This window comes from Bombus vosnesenskii, unplaced genomic scaffold (genome assembly GCF_011952255.1).
Source record: "Bombus vosnesenskii isolate JDL3184/JDL3185 unplaced genomic scaffold, Bvos_JDL3184-5_v1.1 scf7180000016262, whole genome shotgun sequence".
In the NCBI taxonomy this organism is placed as follows: domain Eukaryota; kingdom Metazoa; phylum Arthropoda; class Insecta; order Hymenoptera; family Apidae; genus Bombus; species Bombus vosnesenskii.
The window spans coordinates 1,256,812-1,275,877 of record NW_022884331.1 but is presented as its reverse complement, the minus strand read 5'-3'; the positions used below and the strand labels follow the sequence as shown (position 1 = coordinate 1,275,877).

Sequence of the window (19,066 nt, the reverse complement as noted above, 5' to 3'; positions counted from 1 at the left end):
ATAGAGATGAAAAGATTTATAGATGATAAGTTTCAATTTTCAAATAACTTTTACTAACAAATATTAATTTACTTTTATATAATTTACTATAAGAGACTTTTTCATTCATTTGTTTTCTGCATTCTACAATGCCTTTTTACAGTGACAGAATCTTCCTTGGCGATTGAAAATAGTCTGAAATGCAAGTGTGAAGTGGCTAAATTAACAACTTTTGCTAGTACTCACGACTAAGGATCAGAATTTATCAGAACTTAGCTAGGTTGCTATTGTTTCCTTATGTCGTGTACGAATTACAAATCACTTATCACCGCAACTATCTAAGTGGAATTAGCCAGTAAGATTGCCATCATGCATCATTTTCTTATTAGACGAAACGTATAATCTACTTGTGTCTCGAGACGTTGGCAAGAAACTTTGATCTTAAGCGCAACTATCTATCATGCAAAACTTGTCTCAGCGACTGCTCAGTGTCTGACAAACCATCATAAAAGCTTAACTGATAGGATCAGCCGACTCTATTAATAAAAGATAACAACGACAATTTATATCTTCGTATAAAGTATCTGAGCATTTCATTCAATTTTATCACTTGATTATCATTTGAAAATCTTGAAACTTGAAATATCTCTTTTATTTCACTTTTCTTTGACTTTTCTATGCTGATAGAAAATTTTTATCATGGAAACAAATTCTTTCTATTTCACATGTTTAAGGTAAAAAAAATATCGTTATACTTTAAACGATAAAATTGTATGTAGTACATTTTACGAATATCTAAATCTTCAGATTTATCTCTTAACTCGAATATTCTTAACAGCTTGTTAATAAGGTTTGCCTGTTTCAAACCTATTTTCTAATTCTTCGTTGTATTCCATTCAGAACGAATGTTTTCAATATTCCGTAATAATTCCGGAAGATCAAAGACTCAAATGTGGATATATTTAGTTTTCTTCTCAAAGCTCTCTTTTACAGAAATTCGCTGCCGTTGAAATTCTGTCACTGAAATTCTTCCAATATTGCACGAGAATTACAAAAGACCAGAACCAGTCATTGCGAAATGCGAACTTCTTTTCTAATTCGTCATTGTTTTTTATTACAAATTCTTTCGGCATTTCACAAGAATTATAAAGTAGCAAATGTGATAAAATTTACTTTTCCCTTCATATACTTTCTTTATACAGAGTGGTTGGTAACTGGTGGTACAAGCGGAAAGGGGGGTTCAAGGGGGTGATTCTACGCGAAAAAAGAAGTCGAAAATATAGAATAAAAATTCTCTTTTTCTTTTTAATTTTTTTTTAAATCTACAGTGAGATCCGTTATAACGAGGCGTGATAAAGTGCACGCGTACCGAGCGAAAATTCAAAGTCGATTTTCTCGAAAACAAAGCCTCAAACGAAAAATTTTTATTCTATATTTTCGACTTCTTTTTTCGTGTAGAATCACCCCCTTTCCGCTTGTACCACCAGTTACCAATCACCCTGTATATACAGCGAAGGCAAAAGAAAGAAAGAAAAGGATGATAAACGGAGAAATGCAACTTTATATCTATCTATTTTTCCGCTTCATAGTTTAGAAAAAGGATTTGGCTTACATATTTCTAGTTTTCACTCATTCCTTTACAGGTGCTAGAGCATTCACCACAATACAAGACTCGTACCGTACTCCCTTCTCAAAACATATATCCCCTTCTTTCAATATTCCGCAAGAATTCTAGAAGGCCAAAAAGATAATCATCGCAAAATACAGTTTCCTGTGTTCGAATCTCTTTTCTAATTTTCTAACATCATCCATTCGAAACGAATTCTTTCAATGTCCTACGAGATTTTCTCAGAGTAAAGAGTCAAGCGTTGCGAAATGCGACCACTTTTCATTCAAATGATTATAATATTCTGCAAGAATTTCCAAAGGTCAGATCATCGAGCATGGTAAAACTTAATTTTCTCTTCTATAATAATTCGTCGCTATGTTTCGCTAGAAACGGAACATTCTTTGGATGTTTGAGATGTTTACCAAAATAAAAAGCGCAAAATTCACGAAAAACCCCTGTTGCTTTGAACACCTGTTCTAATTCACCACCGTTTTATGGTTACCATTCGAAACAAACTCGCTAGGGGTTGCAGGAAACAGTAGTCGAGAGAAATGGTTTGATTTAAGGGGATTTCGTCTAAAGGAACCTGCACGTTCACGATTCTGATTACAAGGTGACAGTTTGCCGGAATTTCTCCCATGGGATATAAAGGGTTGGTTGGTTGAGATGGCAGGGACAAATGTGAACTTACCGTGGAAATGGAGACGAATTCATTAATGAAGTTATGCCCGGCTCATTATGTGATGCACGAAGCGGTTAGTTCCGGCCCAGTTAATTCACAAAAATTAAAAATCCGAGGAGGTAATTTATCGGGAAATTTCATCGAGTTTAACAACGCACTTTGAATTAAATTTTTGGTCTGGTGTTTCGTAAATCGTGGATGTAACGATGATTAAGTTTTCATTCATGCTATTGTGGTGTTTCGTTGCGCAGCTGTTGTTGACAACTTCGAGAACGGTGCGATTTCTTACTTTAAATTGTTGGAAAATTATGGAAGAGTTCTTCTTTTATCGCATAAGTAACGGAAATTCTTCTTTTCTTAATAAGGAAATTTATCGAGATTTGTGTCGTCACTGAAAATATTATTTTACACGTGAGAATATACGCTTCTTTTTAAATATTTGCCGCTCTTATTTTATTTTATTTACGTTTTTATTGGGTTCGATAAATTTTTAGACAATTTTTTAAATTTAGGAATACCTTTTTTTATTACGAACGAGATGCGAATTGTTTTCGGAATCTAGTCATATGGATTTATTTCTAAGTTACGTACGTTTTTTATGTCCTTTCATTTCCAATATTTTCCAGTCAATAGTTTTACAATTTACAACAATAATTCGTTGCTCGTCGGTATTTTTGAGACTCGTGATTTAAAATATTTCTGTTAATTGGGTTGTATCAAGATAGAATCAAGAAATAATCAGTTTCGAAGAAATATTGTATAAAGTATGAATGATATTTGTCAAACGTAATACCAATTAATTATGATAATATGAATGTAGTACCAATGATTATTAATATCTGATATTAAGAGAAAAAGTCGACTTTCTTGTTAACGAATAAATTCAATTATTGAAAAATAATTCATTCTGGGAACATCAAATTACTAAAGAGTACTTGGAATTTTTTATCGAAATGAATTTCAATGAAACGAATTTAATTCCTTTTATTATCTTAATTGAAATACTTTCAAACATAATGAACGTTCATTATTGTTAAATTGACTAATTAGTTCATAATAAACCTTTAATTATCTTCGAATTAAACGTATTCGTGTTTCTACGTTTTATTATCTCTGAGTGCAGTAACATCAACTTTCAGTGATACGTATGAATATGAAATAAAAATTTGGTATGTGTAATTGAAGAAAACGTTTGGAAAATATTGTTTAAACAAACATCTTTGAACAGTCCTTGCACAAAGATATTGCAATTCCAAACTAATAAATCATTCTAATACCAAACTGATCTTGTGAAAAGCGATCACAGAAATCTTATTTTCTGTCTAAGAAGGATTCCAAAGCTAAAAACACGCTGAAAGGATCTGTAGATAGGATTTGAACTGATTGACGACCAGTAAAGCCTTCGTAGTAAAGGATCACAGAGGAAAAGATTTAATTTCTGAAACGTGACCTACATTTCTTTTCTGTATGATTCCACTACTACATTGGAATATAAAGTATAGTATGCTAGACTACGGATATTTATGCAAATTCATATTTTTATGGAAGTAATTAAAAAAATGGAACGTAGGAAATTGTTTTACGTACTAAATATTATAACGAGTACTATATTGCGGATATCTTATATATTTTTGCATATTACATGCATTCTGTGCATTTTTGCACCTTCAAATTTCCCATAAATTATAAAATTTTACATTCATAACTAAAAGCTGAACAAGACGCTAGTATACATGAAAAATTTAAAACCTACATGTTTGATACCATTGAAAATACGAGATCCGTAGTCTCGTTATACGTACATACATATGTATATTCCCAAGAAAAAAGTAAATAGAAATCGCATTAAACGCTTTTACTCTTTTACCATCATTCGCTATTACCATTTTCCCGATTTAATTTCTTCTTCGGTATTAGATTGATACAGTGATAAGAAATCAATATGTACGATGAAAAGATAACTAGATAGTTTCGTAAATTTCTTTCATAAAAATATGAAATTTTTGTACACACAAAGTTACGACTTTTGAAAAGCAACGGAGAACAGATCTAAAAACAACGGAAGACTAAGGAATCGTTCGACTTTTAACTGCAATTTTGGTTTACGCAAACTTCTCTATTTAGGAACTTTCATCAACGAAGATTAACTTGGAAAACTGTTTCGCGAATGAATAAAAATGGAAAACAATAGCGCGCGCAGAAGCGAAAGGAGGTCTCTTTTTCTTTAGTTCCGTAGAGTTTCTGGCGGAATACGCGGAGGGCATCGTAAAAGTCTTTCAATGCGGTCGCAAGAAATTCTGAATTAGTTTCGTTCGAGTCTTTTAACACGAGCTTTCTTATGGCGAGGGGATAGCTCATTTTTTGGTACCTGTGTCGAGTGTCCGTTCGTTTTTCGACGAGGCAAGGATAAAGGGACGCGATGTACTTTAGGAAAGCTAACGCTTTCATTCCCTTGCCTTCATCTCAGTGCAAAGATTTCACGCGTTTTTTCTTTTCTATCGCTACTGAATCCGTTTCACATTACGTCCGCTTTTTACTAGCGATATTTGAACCGCGTTTCTACCACTGTGCGCTCTCTCCTTTTCTCCTAATAATTTTGCGAATCAGGGAATTTTTCGTCGTATTTTCTTACCGGTTAAGGCACTGTTCCGATTTATGTTTATTTTATAATTGACAATAGAGTTATACAAGGCGCGACCGAATTGCACGTACAAACGATTTGATTCCTTGCGAAAAAGTATGGAGAAAATATAGAATAAAATATTTTTCATATGACGCTTCATTTTTGAGAAAACTGAATTTGATTATTTTGTTGAGCATATCATTATTCTTATTATCATTCTTATATCATTCACTATTTTCTCAGGAAAAAGTATATCTAGATTTTTTTCCAGATCTTTGGTCAACTCAGTTTCTTGCACTGTTTCTTCAGTTATTGTGCCAATTCTTCCGTAATGGTCCTACAAAAACTGAGTCGTACGTGAAAGTTTAGCCGAGTATTATTCATATTTTGCTCGGTCCGGACGAACTTCTAACAAGATCCTCCGCGAACTCTCTGCGATTCTACTAAGTTTTTACGATGGCCCCGTTGCACTAGATGTGAGGAAAATTGTAATTTCTCTTTATTGTCTCGGTATTTTCATTACGCTTCAGCGAAATAGCCTGAACATCGGAAAATTCGTTAACTACCCTCTCAGGATTTCCATCATTATCGTATTTTCATTCTTCTGTCTCTTTTTTTTTCTAGTTTTCGTTGTAGTTCATCTGGACGTGACGTTTCCCTGGCCAAGTTTCACCGACGTCGTTATAAGTTCAGAAAATTGTTAGAAGAGTAACATTCCATAAAAAATTTACTCTCGTGGCCAAAGTACCCTTTTCACTTTTGTGGAACACAGCGTTCGTTTTTATAAGTGTCTCATTACCGGTTAACTTTGTGCACTTTTCACGAGAGTTTGTTTCCCTTTCGTGCACGTATATGTGCAGCGCTTTTTCTTCATTTTGAATCGTAGCAAAGCAGATAGGGGACGCGTACAAACATTTTGACTGCTCGTGTCTATCGTTATTTATATGGTTATTTACATTTCTTCTTATGGTTATTTAAATTTCTCTCTTCGCGTTTAGAAGCACTTCAAACGGTAATTTTGTCTAGAAAGTGATTGGTATGGAATTAATGAGGACGACCACTGAGAAATGTTTTTGTTGGAAATTCATTTCATTTTCTTTGCTTTCAGTCAGGATTGCGTGTCAAGTAAAGTAGAAAATTTATATGTACATATTTATGAAAATGAGATATACAAAGTGTCCCATGATTTAACAATCGAATTTTGTTATACAGGGTTGTTGGTAACTGGTGGTACAAGCGGAAAGGGGGTGATTCTACGCGAAAAAAGAAGTGTCGAAAATATGGAATAAAAATTTTTTTTATTTTTTTTTTAAATTTTCCATCGAGACAACGATCTACAATGAGATCCTTTATAACGTACTGCACGCGTACCGAGCGAAAATTTAAAGTCGATTTTCTCGAAAACAAAGCCTCAAACGAAAAATTTTTATTCTATATTTTCTATTCTATATATTCTATATTTTCTATTATTCTATATTTTGAGGTTTAGGTGACCATCTTGGGTCATCAGCTGTAAAACACGTGTTCGTTGTAGCAACACTGAAGACCAGAGTTTTCTTATACCAGAGTATAAGGACAACTTGATGAACATAATGCATCAACAACTAGTAAATACTCGGCGGGTTCGCTAGCTACGCTCGTAAAGGGCGTATGCGGTAGTAAGATGTCGCGAGTTCGAGACCACTCCTGGGGCAAGCCAAGGTGGAAAACCAAATATCATCTTAGAAGTATATACAACGGGCAAGTGGGGGCCCCCCCTTGCCTATCATGTTGTAGTGCTTTCTAGGAATGTTTGGGAAGTACCCCCGGAGATGCGGTTTCACTCGTTGCTGATGACTACACCTAGGCCCGCCCGTGGGGTTTTAGCCGATAAAAATCCGCCGGATTTCCCCACGTAAAAAAGGGGTTTTTTTTTCTTTTTTTTTTTAATTTTTCCATCGAGACAACGATCTACAGTGAGATCCGTTATAACGAAACGTGATAAAGTGCACGCGTACCGAGCGAAAATTTAAAGTCGATTTTCTCGAAAACAAAGCCTCAAACGAAAAATATTTATTCTATATTTTCGACTTCTTTTTTCGCCTAGAATCACCCCCTTTCCGCTTGTACCACCAGTAACCAACCACCCTGTATAATTTTCTGGGAAAAAATATTTAAGAAACACGATATGTACGTGTTAAAGTATTATTATACTTACAATGGATTAACCGCGCTATTAAATGAGATCGGAAACGCAGACTATCACGGAAGTTAGCTAAATTTCAGAAATTACACGTACTCATTAAAATTCAGATGTGAACGAATGCAAGGATAACAAGGGAGGTTGTGAACATAAATGCGTGAACACGCCGGGATCCTTTCGTTGTGAGTGTCCGAAAGGGATGAAACTAGACGAAGACAGGTTCACATGCAAGGGTGAGTTATTTGCACCTGGATATACATCCTCCGTGAAAGAAAAATATCGTTCTGTCTCTCTCTGCCCTTCTCTTTGAAAAAGCAACAAGTGTAAACATTGCGAAAAAGCCTACGCTGTTTCATCCATGACTATAGCTGGAATTTCGATCGTGTTTCCTATTTGCTTAGAAATGTTATCAATTCGTTTCTTTTTTAATGTTTTGCTTAATTTAAATTGTTTAATTTGTTTTTATTTTAGTATCCTTTGTATCGGATAATTCATTTCGAATGTTCTTTTATGTCACTATGTTCTTAAAATTTACGTTTTAAGAATTTATGTAATTGAAAGTACTACGCAAAAACTGGTGTAAATAATATTTCAATGAATATTGTATTACAATTTTCTGATAGTTCGATAGAATTTATTATAATAGATAACGTAAAGTAATATGCAAGAAAAATTGGACGAAGGTGTTTACATGATGGAAATTTCAAAATTAATTAACTAAATACAAATTGTCACAAATAAAAAATGTATTTACACCACTTTTCATTTTCTCGAACGTAATTAACCAAAACAAGAATGTCGTATACTCCTTCAATATCCGCGTCAATTCAATTCAAACTCAAGCAAAATATAAAAAGATCGTGAAAGTAAGGCAAGTGACTGTAATGGCAAGTAAATCTCGATTCTATCACATGTTGAATGAGAAGAACAAGGAAGGTCAAAAGTTTGGAAACGTATTAGGAACAACATTGGAAAAATTGTGACGATTTTAAGAGGCAATGAGTGATTATGAGCATTTGAATGTACCTTGTCCTCTTTCATTATGTAATTTTTATATTCAATATTCTGTTACGTTAAATATTTTTATTGTTATTTTATTTTTATGTTTATATATTATTTAATATACAGGGTGGTTGGTAATTGGTGGTACAAGCGGAAAGGGGGTGATTCTAGGCGAAAAAAGAAGTCGAAAATATAGAATAAATATTTTTCGTTTGAGGCTTTGTTTTCGAGAAAATCGACTTTGAATATTCGCTCGGTACGCGTGCACTTTATCACGTCTCGTTATAACGGATCTCATTGTAGATCGTTGTCTGGATAAAAAAATTTAAAAAAGAAAAAGAAAATTAAAAAAAAAAATTTTTTTCTATATCTTCGACTTCTTTTTTCGCGTAGAATCACCCCCTTTCCGCTTGTACCACCAGTTACCAACCACTCTGTATGTATTCTACAAATTTAACTAAGAAAACAATATTATATAAAGCATACGCAGGCTCACAAAAGTGTTCGAAAACTTGTAGCTTATGATTATTTTATGAACATATTCTACACGTTATAGGAAACGTTTTTAAATTTCATTGACACTGTTACGAGATTCGACTATCGAGATGATATTGATAAAGTTTGCGATCAATTCGAAAATATACATGTAGTCGTACGATTATATATATTCGATTATGTTGATTAGTTATCGAGCTTAGTTTCTTTTTTCATTTTCTTATTTTATTTTTTTTTTTGTTTTATGATAAGACCGTTATTGTATGTGACGGACGGTTTGTTGAAATTTATGTTTTAAATTTTCCAGTTGCTGAATTATGTAAATGAATTGTACAGTCCAATTGATTGAACGTATCAGAATATGCTCACGATTCGGTAACTAGTCGAATATATTTGTCATCTATAAATACGATGAGTTGTGCATTCACCATGCAACAACAAACGGAATTTTATATTTGTCCAAACAGCGAGTCACAGCATAACGTAATTAGTACTCTGCAATTAAATGAAGCATTATACCTGCAAATATGTCGCGGAATATTTGATAAACTGAAACATAAATCACAGTAAAAAAATTACTGCGAACGAAAAACAAACAGGAGTGCGGTGCGTGTTTTTCTCTATGAATAATCTAGTTCTCTGGAAAAGAAAGTGTTCTTCTAGTTAAAATTGAAATAAATGTATTTGGATATCTGTAATTTATAATTATGAATTGTAATGGAATATGAAAATATAAACAATGAATTTGATTATATTATGTAAACAATACTATATATTATTATATTATACATTATTATTTTCATACCTTTAGTTGCAAAATACTGATTTTATTGAACTACATTTCTTTTTATTAAACTCTAATTTCGTAAGAATAACTAAGTAATTCAAACATAATTTATATATGTAAATGTGTTTGTTACGCATGTATCGTGTGTTACTAATATCGTTGCTAATTGTTTCAATAAGCTTGCGATAACTTATCGTGTGGTAACGTAACATATTCCTATTATTGACAGCTAATACAACATGCTGTTAATTAATATACTAGTAACTACCAACAATGAAACAATGAAAACAATGAGTTGAGAACAAAGCTAACAGAGAAAAGATGAAAGCGTTGAAAAGTAGATTTTAATTTGAAGACAGAAACTATTACAGGAAGAAAATGATCTGTGCATAATTCCGATGAAATTTAAAACCGTATAAAATTTTTGTATTTCGTATATACACAGGTGTCATTGTGTACATGACACTCTGCATTTTGACTTTTAAATTAGTTGGTGGATAATAGCCTCTAGTGACTAATGGTCGTTCGCCATCAATGTCGAAAGCACGTGTGCCAAATCAGAGAGTTTCAAGCTTAATGCTACTTACTATATAATTTTCTGTGCCTTTTGTGACTGTAATATAAATGAACAATGCATGTAGGTGTGTAATTTCAAATTATTTATTCGCTCATTTTTGTTCGAGGTGTTGCATTCGAAAGATCTGAATCAGAGTATATAAGGTTTCAATGATATTGACGATGAGGTAAGTTAAACTTACAAAAGATACTGTTACCATTTTATTTTATTACACCCTGACATTAGGTTTTGTATAAAAACGTATATTGTTACGCCGATTCTATAGTCGTGAGTGGACTGTAAATATTTATGCAAATTCATACTTTTATGAATATCATTAAAAAAGATGGAAGTGTTTAATACGATTTTAAACATGATATATTTCGGTTTTATCGGTATATAAAAATAACATACGAAAATATATAAAAATGTAATATATAAAATTTGAACGTTTTAAAGTAGTTCTATAGTTATGAGACGAAGTGCAAAAATGAAATATGAAATGAAATATGCAGAAACTGTATGAGATATTCTTATCGTTAGACAATATCGAGCAATGGAGTTATGTAATAGCGATTTTCGTTCTCCAATACATTTTCTTCCGTCAACTGCTATATGGCTGTGTTGGATCGATGTCTACCATATGCGCACACGGGTCTCATGAAGTAGTATAAAAAGCTGTCTAGCTCAGCCGAGAGTTCTCAGATTTGCCTCCAAGTTCCACAATGAATAACGCATAACGTGAAGCGTTACAAATTGTTTCAGACTTGACTAGAAAACTGCATTGAATTTTCTTACGACGAAGATTAATTATAGCTCGCTATTTTTGCGCCTTGATATGTACACGTACATGCTTATCTCTGTGAAAGAAACGAGCCAGTTAAAATTTACGTGGCTTCAAAGAAGACAGATACGCCGAACAAGGTGCTGAAAACATTTGAATCTTGAAAAGTTAATAAATCTTGCATCCTTTTAAAACAAATGTATCCATTTTTTAATTACAGTTTAGTTATTACCAAAACTGTCTGTGAATATATGCCTCACAACTTTTAAAAGCAACGGAATTATCACTTTTTAAAATGATTTATGTACTTCATTTTATACTACGTCATTTATTAATTATAATAATGTGAGAGAGATAACAATATGTTAGTTTCAAAAGACAATATCTCACATGCACCGATCTAACGAATCTAACTCCTCATTTCTTGCACCAAATTCATATTTCTAATATTAAACTAAATTCTCTCATATATTCTTTTCACATTCAAGAGATATCAGCTCGCAGCAAGAATGCGCACAGCCAACAATAGAAATCCTATGGGACAAAATCACGGGGTATTGTATCGATTCGCTACAGAGTTATCCGAGGATCCGGATAAGGTGGACGAGAAGGGACGTTTCATTGCTTGTTCATTTTGTCGGCGCGTCATTATCACGCGGATAGTTCTTGTAGTATAGCATATCGCGACCGTAGGTCGTGAAAGGGACGGAAGTCGAGCACTCTTGGCGGTCATTGAAAGCGCTCGAGGCAATCGCAATCTGGCCGACCCTTGTACGTCTATTTCGGTCAATTTAACGCCACCGGGTGGACAATTGACCGGCCGGTCGGTGGTTGACTAGCGAAAGAATGCAGACACGTTCACGAGGAGTGGTTGTATGCGAATGAAAGGGGCCTTCCGTCGTTTTCCCTCGACTACCCAGACGATGAAAGGTCAGACACGTTATCAAGCGCGAGTACACTCGCGTGGTGAAACTTGAACTTTGCGGAATGTCGATCGATACCAGTCGGTACCACGATAGGGAGGAAACGCTTGTTACTGCTAGAATAACGCAGGCCAATGTGGTATTCCATATCGTCAGAAATTTCTCTTTCAATTTTACAAACGATATAGTGACTGCTCTTTCGTTACGCGTTTATGGAATTAGATTTCTTAAGTTAAGATATCAGACCGGTCGTAAAGAGTCGGAAGTTTTTGATAGAATTTGCTATCATAACCAACGATTATTTCTAAATTCATTTGTTATATCGATACTTGTCAAGGTACACTATCTTCTATTATTCCATTATCCTTTATATTACCCTATTTGCAATTTTGATTTAGTTAGTTGGTATCGACTTATAAGCTTCTCTATAGTATTTTTACTAAATAATAAATGCAAACTTCAAAATACCATATAAGTACAAAAAATCAATAATTTTTAGTAACTTAAAAATGTACTTTTCGATTTTACTAAACGCTTACGATAATCACAAACAGTGGTATCTCACCACCTCGATTAAAATATTCTCAGGCAATGCACACATCAGTAAACTAACGATTAATTACTATCTAGTTGAAACAAATGGCTTCCAGTCAATAACACGTCATCGTGTATAATATGATCCATCGTATAAACTCAGGCCTTCTATGTGCGTTTATTGCAGCGCATCTGTAAACTGAGCACGCCACAGTCGGTTTTGAAAATTTTAAATCGTGATCGTGAGCAGATGGAAAAAGAAATGGTATTCCATTCGCGTACTCTCCGAGCGTTTAGTTTCGCCCTTGTGTTGTAGCTCGTGTTCTGTTGCTTCTCATGCATAAAATGTAAAATAATTCTGCATTTGTTTGTGTAGATATCAATGAATGTACGGTCGACAATGGTGGATGCATGGAAGTTTGCGAGAACACAGACGGAAGCTTCTTCTGCGCTTGCGACGGGGACGAGAAAGCTCTGTCGTCGGATGGCAAATCCTGCGTGGGTAAGTTTCTTGTCTTATATTGAGCGTTTCATAACTGTCGCTTGATTTAGCATTTTGTAAAAACGTTTATCATTAATCGTCTCTGTATACAAAAATTAATTTTGCGTGCGCACAGGAAGCAAATATAACGATATTTTTTTAAATATGACACATGGACTGTGGATGTTTAATCTTTAATACATAAAATAAGGATAATATATGAAATGGAGGATATCGTATCTCTAAAACACTATGAACAACGCTCTTATTATATTAAGAAGAGCGTTGCAATTATAAATCGAAATGTTATCGTGTATTATCAATTACCATTAAAATTGAAATTATATATATGTGTCGGAGATGAAAGAACATCGGGATTTCCCGTCTGGAATGTTGGGAAAAACTCCAATACCCTAGTCCTGACTTTTACTATAGCTACGCTGAAGTAATAAAAATAAGAAATAGTTTTAATGTTCCAATCTGGCTTTATGACGATGGGTTCGGGCTCGAAGTGACATAGCGGGTCACTGGACGTAGCCACGGTCAGGGACGTGTACCTGACACAGGTAGGGAATGATTATATGGCTCTCCTTAAAAACAAAGATTGACCCGAGAAGTGGGGACAGGAATATATAAGGGCAGTTTCATTTGGATTACGAATTAGTTAGTTAGTTAGTCGTTGGGCGAATTGCTGATTGAGTTATGGAGAGAGTTATCCGAATCGTGTATTACGTTGGCACTTGTCATCCCGTGGACCGTGGATTAGTTATCGAACCTGAATTCGTTGTCACCTGACTCCGACATATGTAAATGTTATTTATAATTACGACGCGTAACATATGTACAGATTTTTCACATCGCTAATATATATTTTGACATTCGGAGCCCAAAATTTTCATGTCCAAGTATCTTTTATCAAAAGATGATGCATCTATTAATCAAGAAACGTCCCTTCTATCATTGCTTACCATGTTCTGCTCCATCGACCAACAGTTTTGTAGCAGCTTGTACACGGCTCGTCCCTTGAAACGTTCCCTTTTCTTTGGAGAGAAGTTTCGGATCTTCTCCTTTTCATTCGACTCCTTGTCCCATCCTCTAGGATCATACATCATTCGCGCGTCTGGGAAACGCAATATGTTCCAGTGACACGGGGGAAATTTCTTGGCTGCGTCGTAATAATGCTATCGTGGACACGCGCGCGAACGTTTCTGCGACAAGCAACGTTTTTGCGATTAATACTTACGACTGAGTAATAAGTTCTCTTTGCTAAACAGACGTATTCACGGGACAACGACAAATTCGTCCACGTTTCTTGCAGTCGGATTCATGCCTCGAACCCTTCATTTCTCTAGCTTCGTATTATGCATGGCGAACTTTGTCTATTTTTTTTTCTTGTCACTCTTTGTCGATCCACTTTTCCGCATATTGCTACTGGTAGTTTTCCCAGGAACCTATCTAGATGATATTGAATATTGTGCCTCTAGGAAATTCTTTAGGCGATTAGTTTTTGGCGTTTTATCGAGTGCTCTGTCCACGCGAGAATTTTTTGATTTTTATTTTAGTTTTTTATTGAATTCATTAAGAGAGTATCTTTTTTTATTTAAACGAAATAAGCACTATTTTTCTATTTAACTCATTCCACCTGCAATTTTATTGTAGTCGATCTATATTATTGAATTCTGTACTTTAAATATCGCAATTATGAAAGGGAATTCTGAGAAGTTGTCTGATATTTCTTCTTTCACATAAATTCTACAATTTTATAATATTCGAGGAAATTGAAATATTTGCAACACTCATAACTGTCATAAATTATACTTAAAAGTAGGTAAAGTATTTTTATATCTTTGACCTTTGTATTGAATTCTTCTAAAATATCTATTATCTTCAACTTTTTCAAGTGTATGTTAAGTCACAGGTGGTGAATAGCAGTTGGCGAGAGAAAAGCTCCGTTAAACTAAAAATTAACTATAGAATATAAAAACGGTTTCTTACCACTACTTTTCGTTTTCATCTTTCAACCCAACAATAAAATTAATATAAGATGCACAAATAAATTCATAGCATACATTGAATTATTGTACGTGGATATATAATGGATTCGTTATACTGAAAAAATTAAATCAATATTATAGAACAGCAAGAACCGATCTTTACGATTTTTCTTCACGTGTAATTAAATTCTTTGTGAAATCTATTTCTATCGCCATCTACAACAATATATTAGAGACCGTAAAAAGTTCTTGTCGCAAGGAATAGCCAAATCACTCGCATTCAATTGCGGGATTTTGGGGTAAATACCTAAGGTTCCGGACTAAGTACCGTGTTGTTGCTCGCAGTTCCCTTATCAGAAAGCTCCTTTACGTTCTCCACTTTGTGGCCAAATCCTCTAGGAACAATGATCCCATTCGTTAACCCTTTCCTAGGGTAATGTGGACCGAACAATTATTATGCATTATCGTGCACGATTATGCATTGCGCACTCGAATAATAGAACTGCGATAATAATGGAATAAAATAAATCTATCACGTGTGAATAAAGTAATGATCGAATATATGTTATTATATGATATTATGTGAAAAAATGTACAATGTAGAAAATGTAAAACGGAGACACTGACAGCTTTTTCGAAATAGATCCGTATTGTTGTATCTTTACGGAATCGAGGCTAGAACTTTCTAGGTATTATTCCGATTTCGTTCGGCGTATTGGTCAAATTTTTGTTGTTGCCAGTTTACTCTCTCGTTTGCATAAACTTATCGGGCAATAAGAAAGACACAAGAAGTTTCAGCGTGAAATTTGCATCGCCTTGGGTGCACGCTAACGTTTTACAAGTTTCTCGGGGAATATGAAATCAAGTGACCCAGATTGCGATTGTTTGCACAGTTATGCCGTGACGGTATATATTTCGCGACGAACCGATAACTGCCGAATTTCATTAAATTATCGATAAAGAATGTGTTTGGTTATTCGAGTCGCGAAATCTAGTATGTACGACACTTGAAAATTTAACAAGGAGTTTGTTCCGCTCTACCTTAAGGAATTCTAAAAGAATTTGTCGGACGCGAGAAGGAAACGTGCCACCGTATCAGATGTTTATTGAAACTGGAAGAATTGTAAATTCCATTTGGCATTCCGATTTAAACACATCATGATGTTAACTTCAATTGAATGCCTTTTATTGATTTTATCTTTTACATGTTTTACTATAAATCTGTTAATTTACTCGTATCACATGTTTTATAATATAAAATACTAGATAGGGTAAAACTTGTTAGAGTTTTGTAATAACTGTAACGAGTAGATTATCTGAATATGTATAGGGCAATGTATATCCTTAAATTTAAAAAATTATAATTGAAATAAATTTTTCAATATATCCTCCAACATGCAGATTAATTAAAAAGATACGATTCGACTGAAGTTATTGTTCCCAACAACAACGCTGTTAATAATGTGTTCACTGAGAAGAGATTGCAATTGAAATGCTGCGTTAACGCAGCGTTGGTCATTAATGGGTTAGTCGATACTCGAGTCGCTTATTCGATCGAGGATGCAGTATTGCAAATCTGCAAGATTCCCCGTCAAGTGACCCGATTTCCACGGTGTTCGCCTCCACATATATACACACACACACAACGAAATCCTGGAGTATTCTATCGAAAGCCGTCCAGCGTTGAAACAACGTCGACACGCCGTGGCGCCATGCAGAACCGTCACGGAACTGATTCTCGCAAATGCAGTATCGATATGTGTCGTCATTAACATCCACCATTCATATATTATGCAGACGTGGAGAATAATAGGAGCGAACATCTGCTGTGGACGATAATGCTTGGTCGACGTTGTCGTAGGGTTGAGATTGCGCTCGACGCGTATCGACGCCTCGGTTCCGTTCTTGCCTCCAAGGCAACCGATTAACGCTGACAGAAACTCCCTTGCCTTCCGGCAACTACGCGTCAGCGAAAATCCAGCTAATTGTAAGCGGATTAAGGGATTCGCGATATCATATCGATGATCGATGCACGGCTTTGAAAATCGTTCTCCGGAGAATGGAGAGTGAATCAGCTAACAGATTGTCTACTGCGTTTCGTTCATTGATGGAATTCGTATTTAATACTTAACTTTCGGGTGGTGAAGGCAGGCTCAATACTAACTTACAGTGGTGGACATATACGTTGTATGGTGGAAAAATCATTTAGAAGAAACCCAATGAACTACAGTGCAGGGAAAGGAGAGAAATCCCAATACGCTCGTGGCCCTATAGGAGAATAGGTAGTTGAAAAAAGGCATACTTGACCATTTTGGGTTATCAACGCGTGTACGTGGTCGGAGCATTAAAACTGGTATAAAAGGATGTTTTGGTGGAGAAAATTAGTCAGTTGGAGTAGGTCGTGAGTTGTTGATTATCGATTGTTGTGAGTTATTAGTTGCGAGTTGTGAGTTGTGAAGTATCGCTTAGAAGTTGTACCAATTTAGTTTTAGTTGTATTGCATTACTACATTAAGAAATAGCTCTTTAGTTAAATAATCATAGTTTCCTGTTTCATCATTGTAAATAAATATATCAAATAAATAAGTCACTATAATTCCGGGGGCTCGGGCCAGGATCGAATAAAACAGAAAACGAACTATTTAACAGAATTATTCGTGTAGTAATTGTGAAATTATATTGAATCATTATACATGAGCGAAGGATTAAACGCGGATAATACCATCGTCGATGTCGAAGAAAGGTGCGTTGTTAACGATAAGCTGACGCGAATCGGAACAATGAAAGTTGCGAAGTTGAAAGATGAACTCAAGAAACGAAGGTTAAAAACAATTAGTAAGAAGAAAGAACTGCAAGATTGTCTAAGAGCTTTCATTGCCTTGGAAATTGAGCACGGTGAGGACGAAGAAGACGAAGAAAAAGACGAGAAGACAAAGAGCGCGATGTGTTCGAAACACGCGTTAGAGTCGACAGTAGGAGCGCACACGACCTAACATTCAGGGATGTGGAAGAGTCAATGAGCACATATAGTGGTGATAACGGTGCCAATGTGCAAAGCTGATTGCTACAGTTTGAGGAAATATGTGACCTTTATGGGTGGACTGGCCTGCAGCGAGTAATATACGCGAAGAGACCTTTACGCGGTTCGGCAAAATTGTTCGTTGGCTACGAAAAGTGCTTTAAAAGTTGGAAAACGATAAAGGAAATGTTGAGTACCGAATTTGTGCAAAAAGTAGACGCGTACAAGGTGCACAAGGAGCAGTCGCGTCGAATTAGGAAGGAAACAGGAAGACATAAGAGTATGTCTGCAAAATGTTCGATATAGCTAAGCAAGCGAGTATGAAGAGTTTAGCCGTGATAAAATATATCATCAACGGAATTTGTGACGAGGAGACCAATAAAATAATACTGTATGGCGCCAAGGATATTTGAGAATTAAAAGAGAAGTTCACCCTGTACAAGGCCGCGAAGGAAAACGCGAAGACGAAAAGCAAGCGAGCCGAAGAAATATCCAAGAGGACGAGTCGCGGCGAAGCTGCGCAGGAGCCGGTACAACGGTGTTTTTTATGCGGAGACAAAACTCATCTAAGTGCGAACTGTCCAATGAAAAGCAAAAGTGCTAGATGTTTTAAATGTCAGGAGTACGGACACATCGCATCGAAATGCAACAATCTGACTAAGTTCCCTACGGATGCGTGCAGTGCGTCGCAGTCGTTAAAGACGGAGCGTTGTAGAGACGTTAAGATCGAAGATTGCCGAGAGTAATTGTACACTCGGAGAGTTTTCGACGAATGTTGTAACAGATGACGAGTCCCGTTATGTCCATGTGCACTGTATGCCACGGTATGCTGGTCTTGGGTATAGGATGTAGTTCAGCTTGTATTTTACCTGAACTAGCCTTCGAAACTCGACATGACAGTTCCAACGAATTTACGAACATACTTCGCCATTCCTTCGATCCAGTAATACTCGTACAGTTTCTCAAGCGTTTTATCCCAACCTAAGTGCATAATTGACTGATGCACATGGTTGATAACGGACCATCTAAAGCCTTTCGGAACAATGGGCAAACAGAGAGTTCTGCCTTTTCTCTGTATTTTACGATAAAGGGTATCGGATCGTAGTTCGTACGTATTCACGATGTCGTCCGCGAGCTCGTCGTTTTGCAATTTGTTAACGATTTCTGTAATTTGGGGATCGCGACGTTGTTCCACTAATAGCCAATCTTCGGAGATTTCGGTCAGATTGATTTCTTTTTCTGTAACTTTGCTGATCGTACGATGATCCAAGTCTACGGGGTTTCGCGAAAAGAAATCTACGTGGGCCATTCGTTTACCTTCCCGATACATAATGTCAAAGGTAAAAGTTTGTAAGTAAGTCCACCCCTATGAACCCAGTCATTTAAATGTACTTTATTATTAGATGCCTTTAAGGAA

General features: G+C 35.5%; 1 protein-coding gene across 3 annotated transcripts in view; it reads left to right on the top strand.

Annotated features, from left to right (window-relative positions):
• LOC117241930 overlaps positions 1 to 19,066 on the top strand; it is a 91,542-nt gene that overhangs the window by 47,365 nt on the left and 25,111 nt on the right. For all 3 annotated transcript variants that reach the window (XM_033508218.1, XM_033508217.1, XM_033508216.1), the window contains one exon: positions 12,533 to 12,658. In XM_033508218.1, coding sequence (XP_033364109.1) covers positions 12,533 to 12,658 — 126 coding nt within the window. The remainder of the gene's footprint in view (positions 1 to 12,532; positions 12,659 to 19,066) is intronic.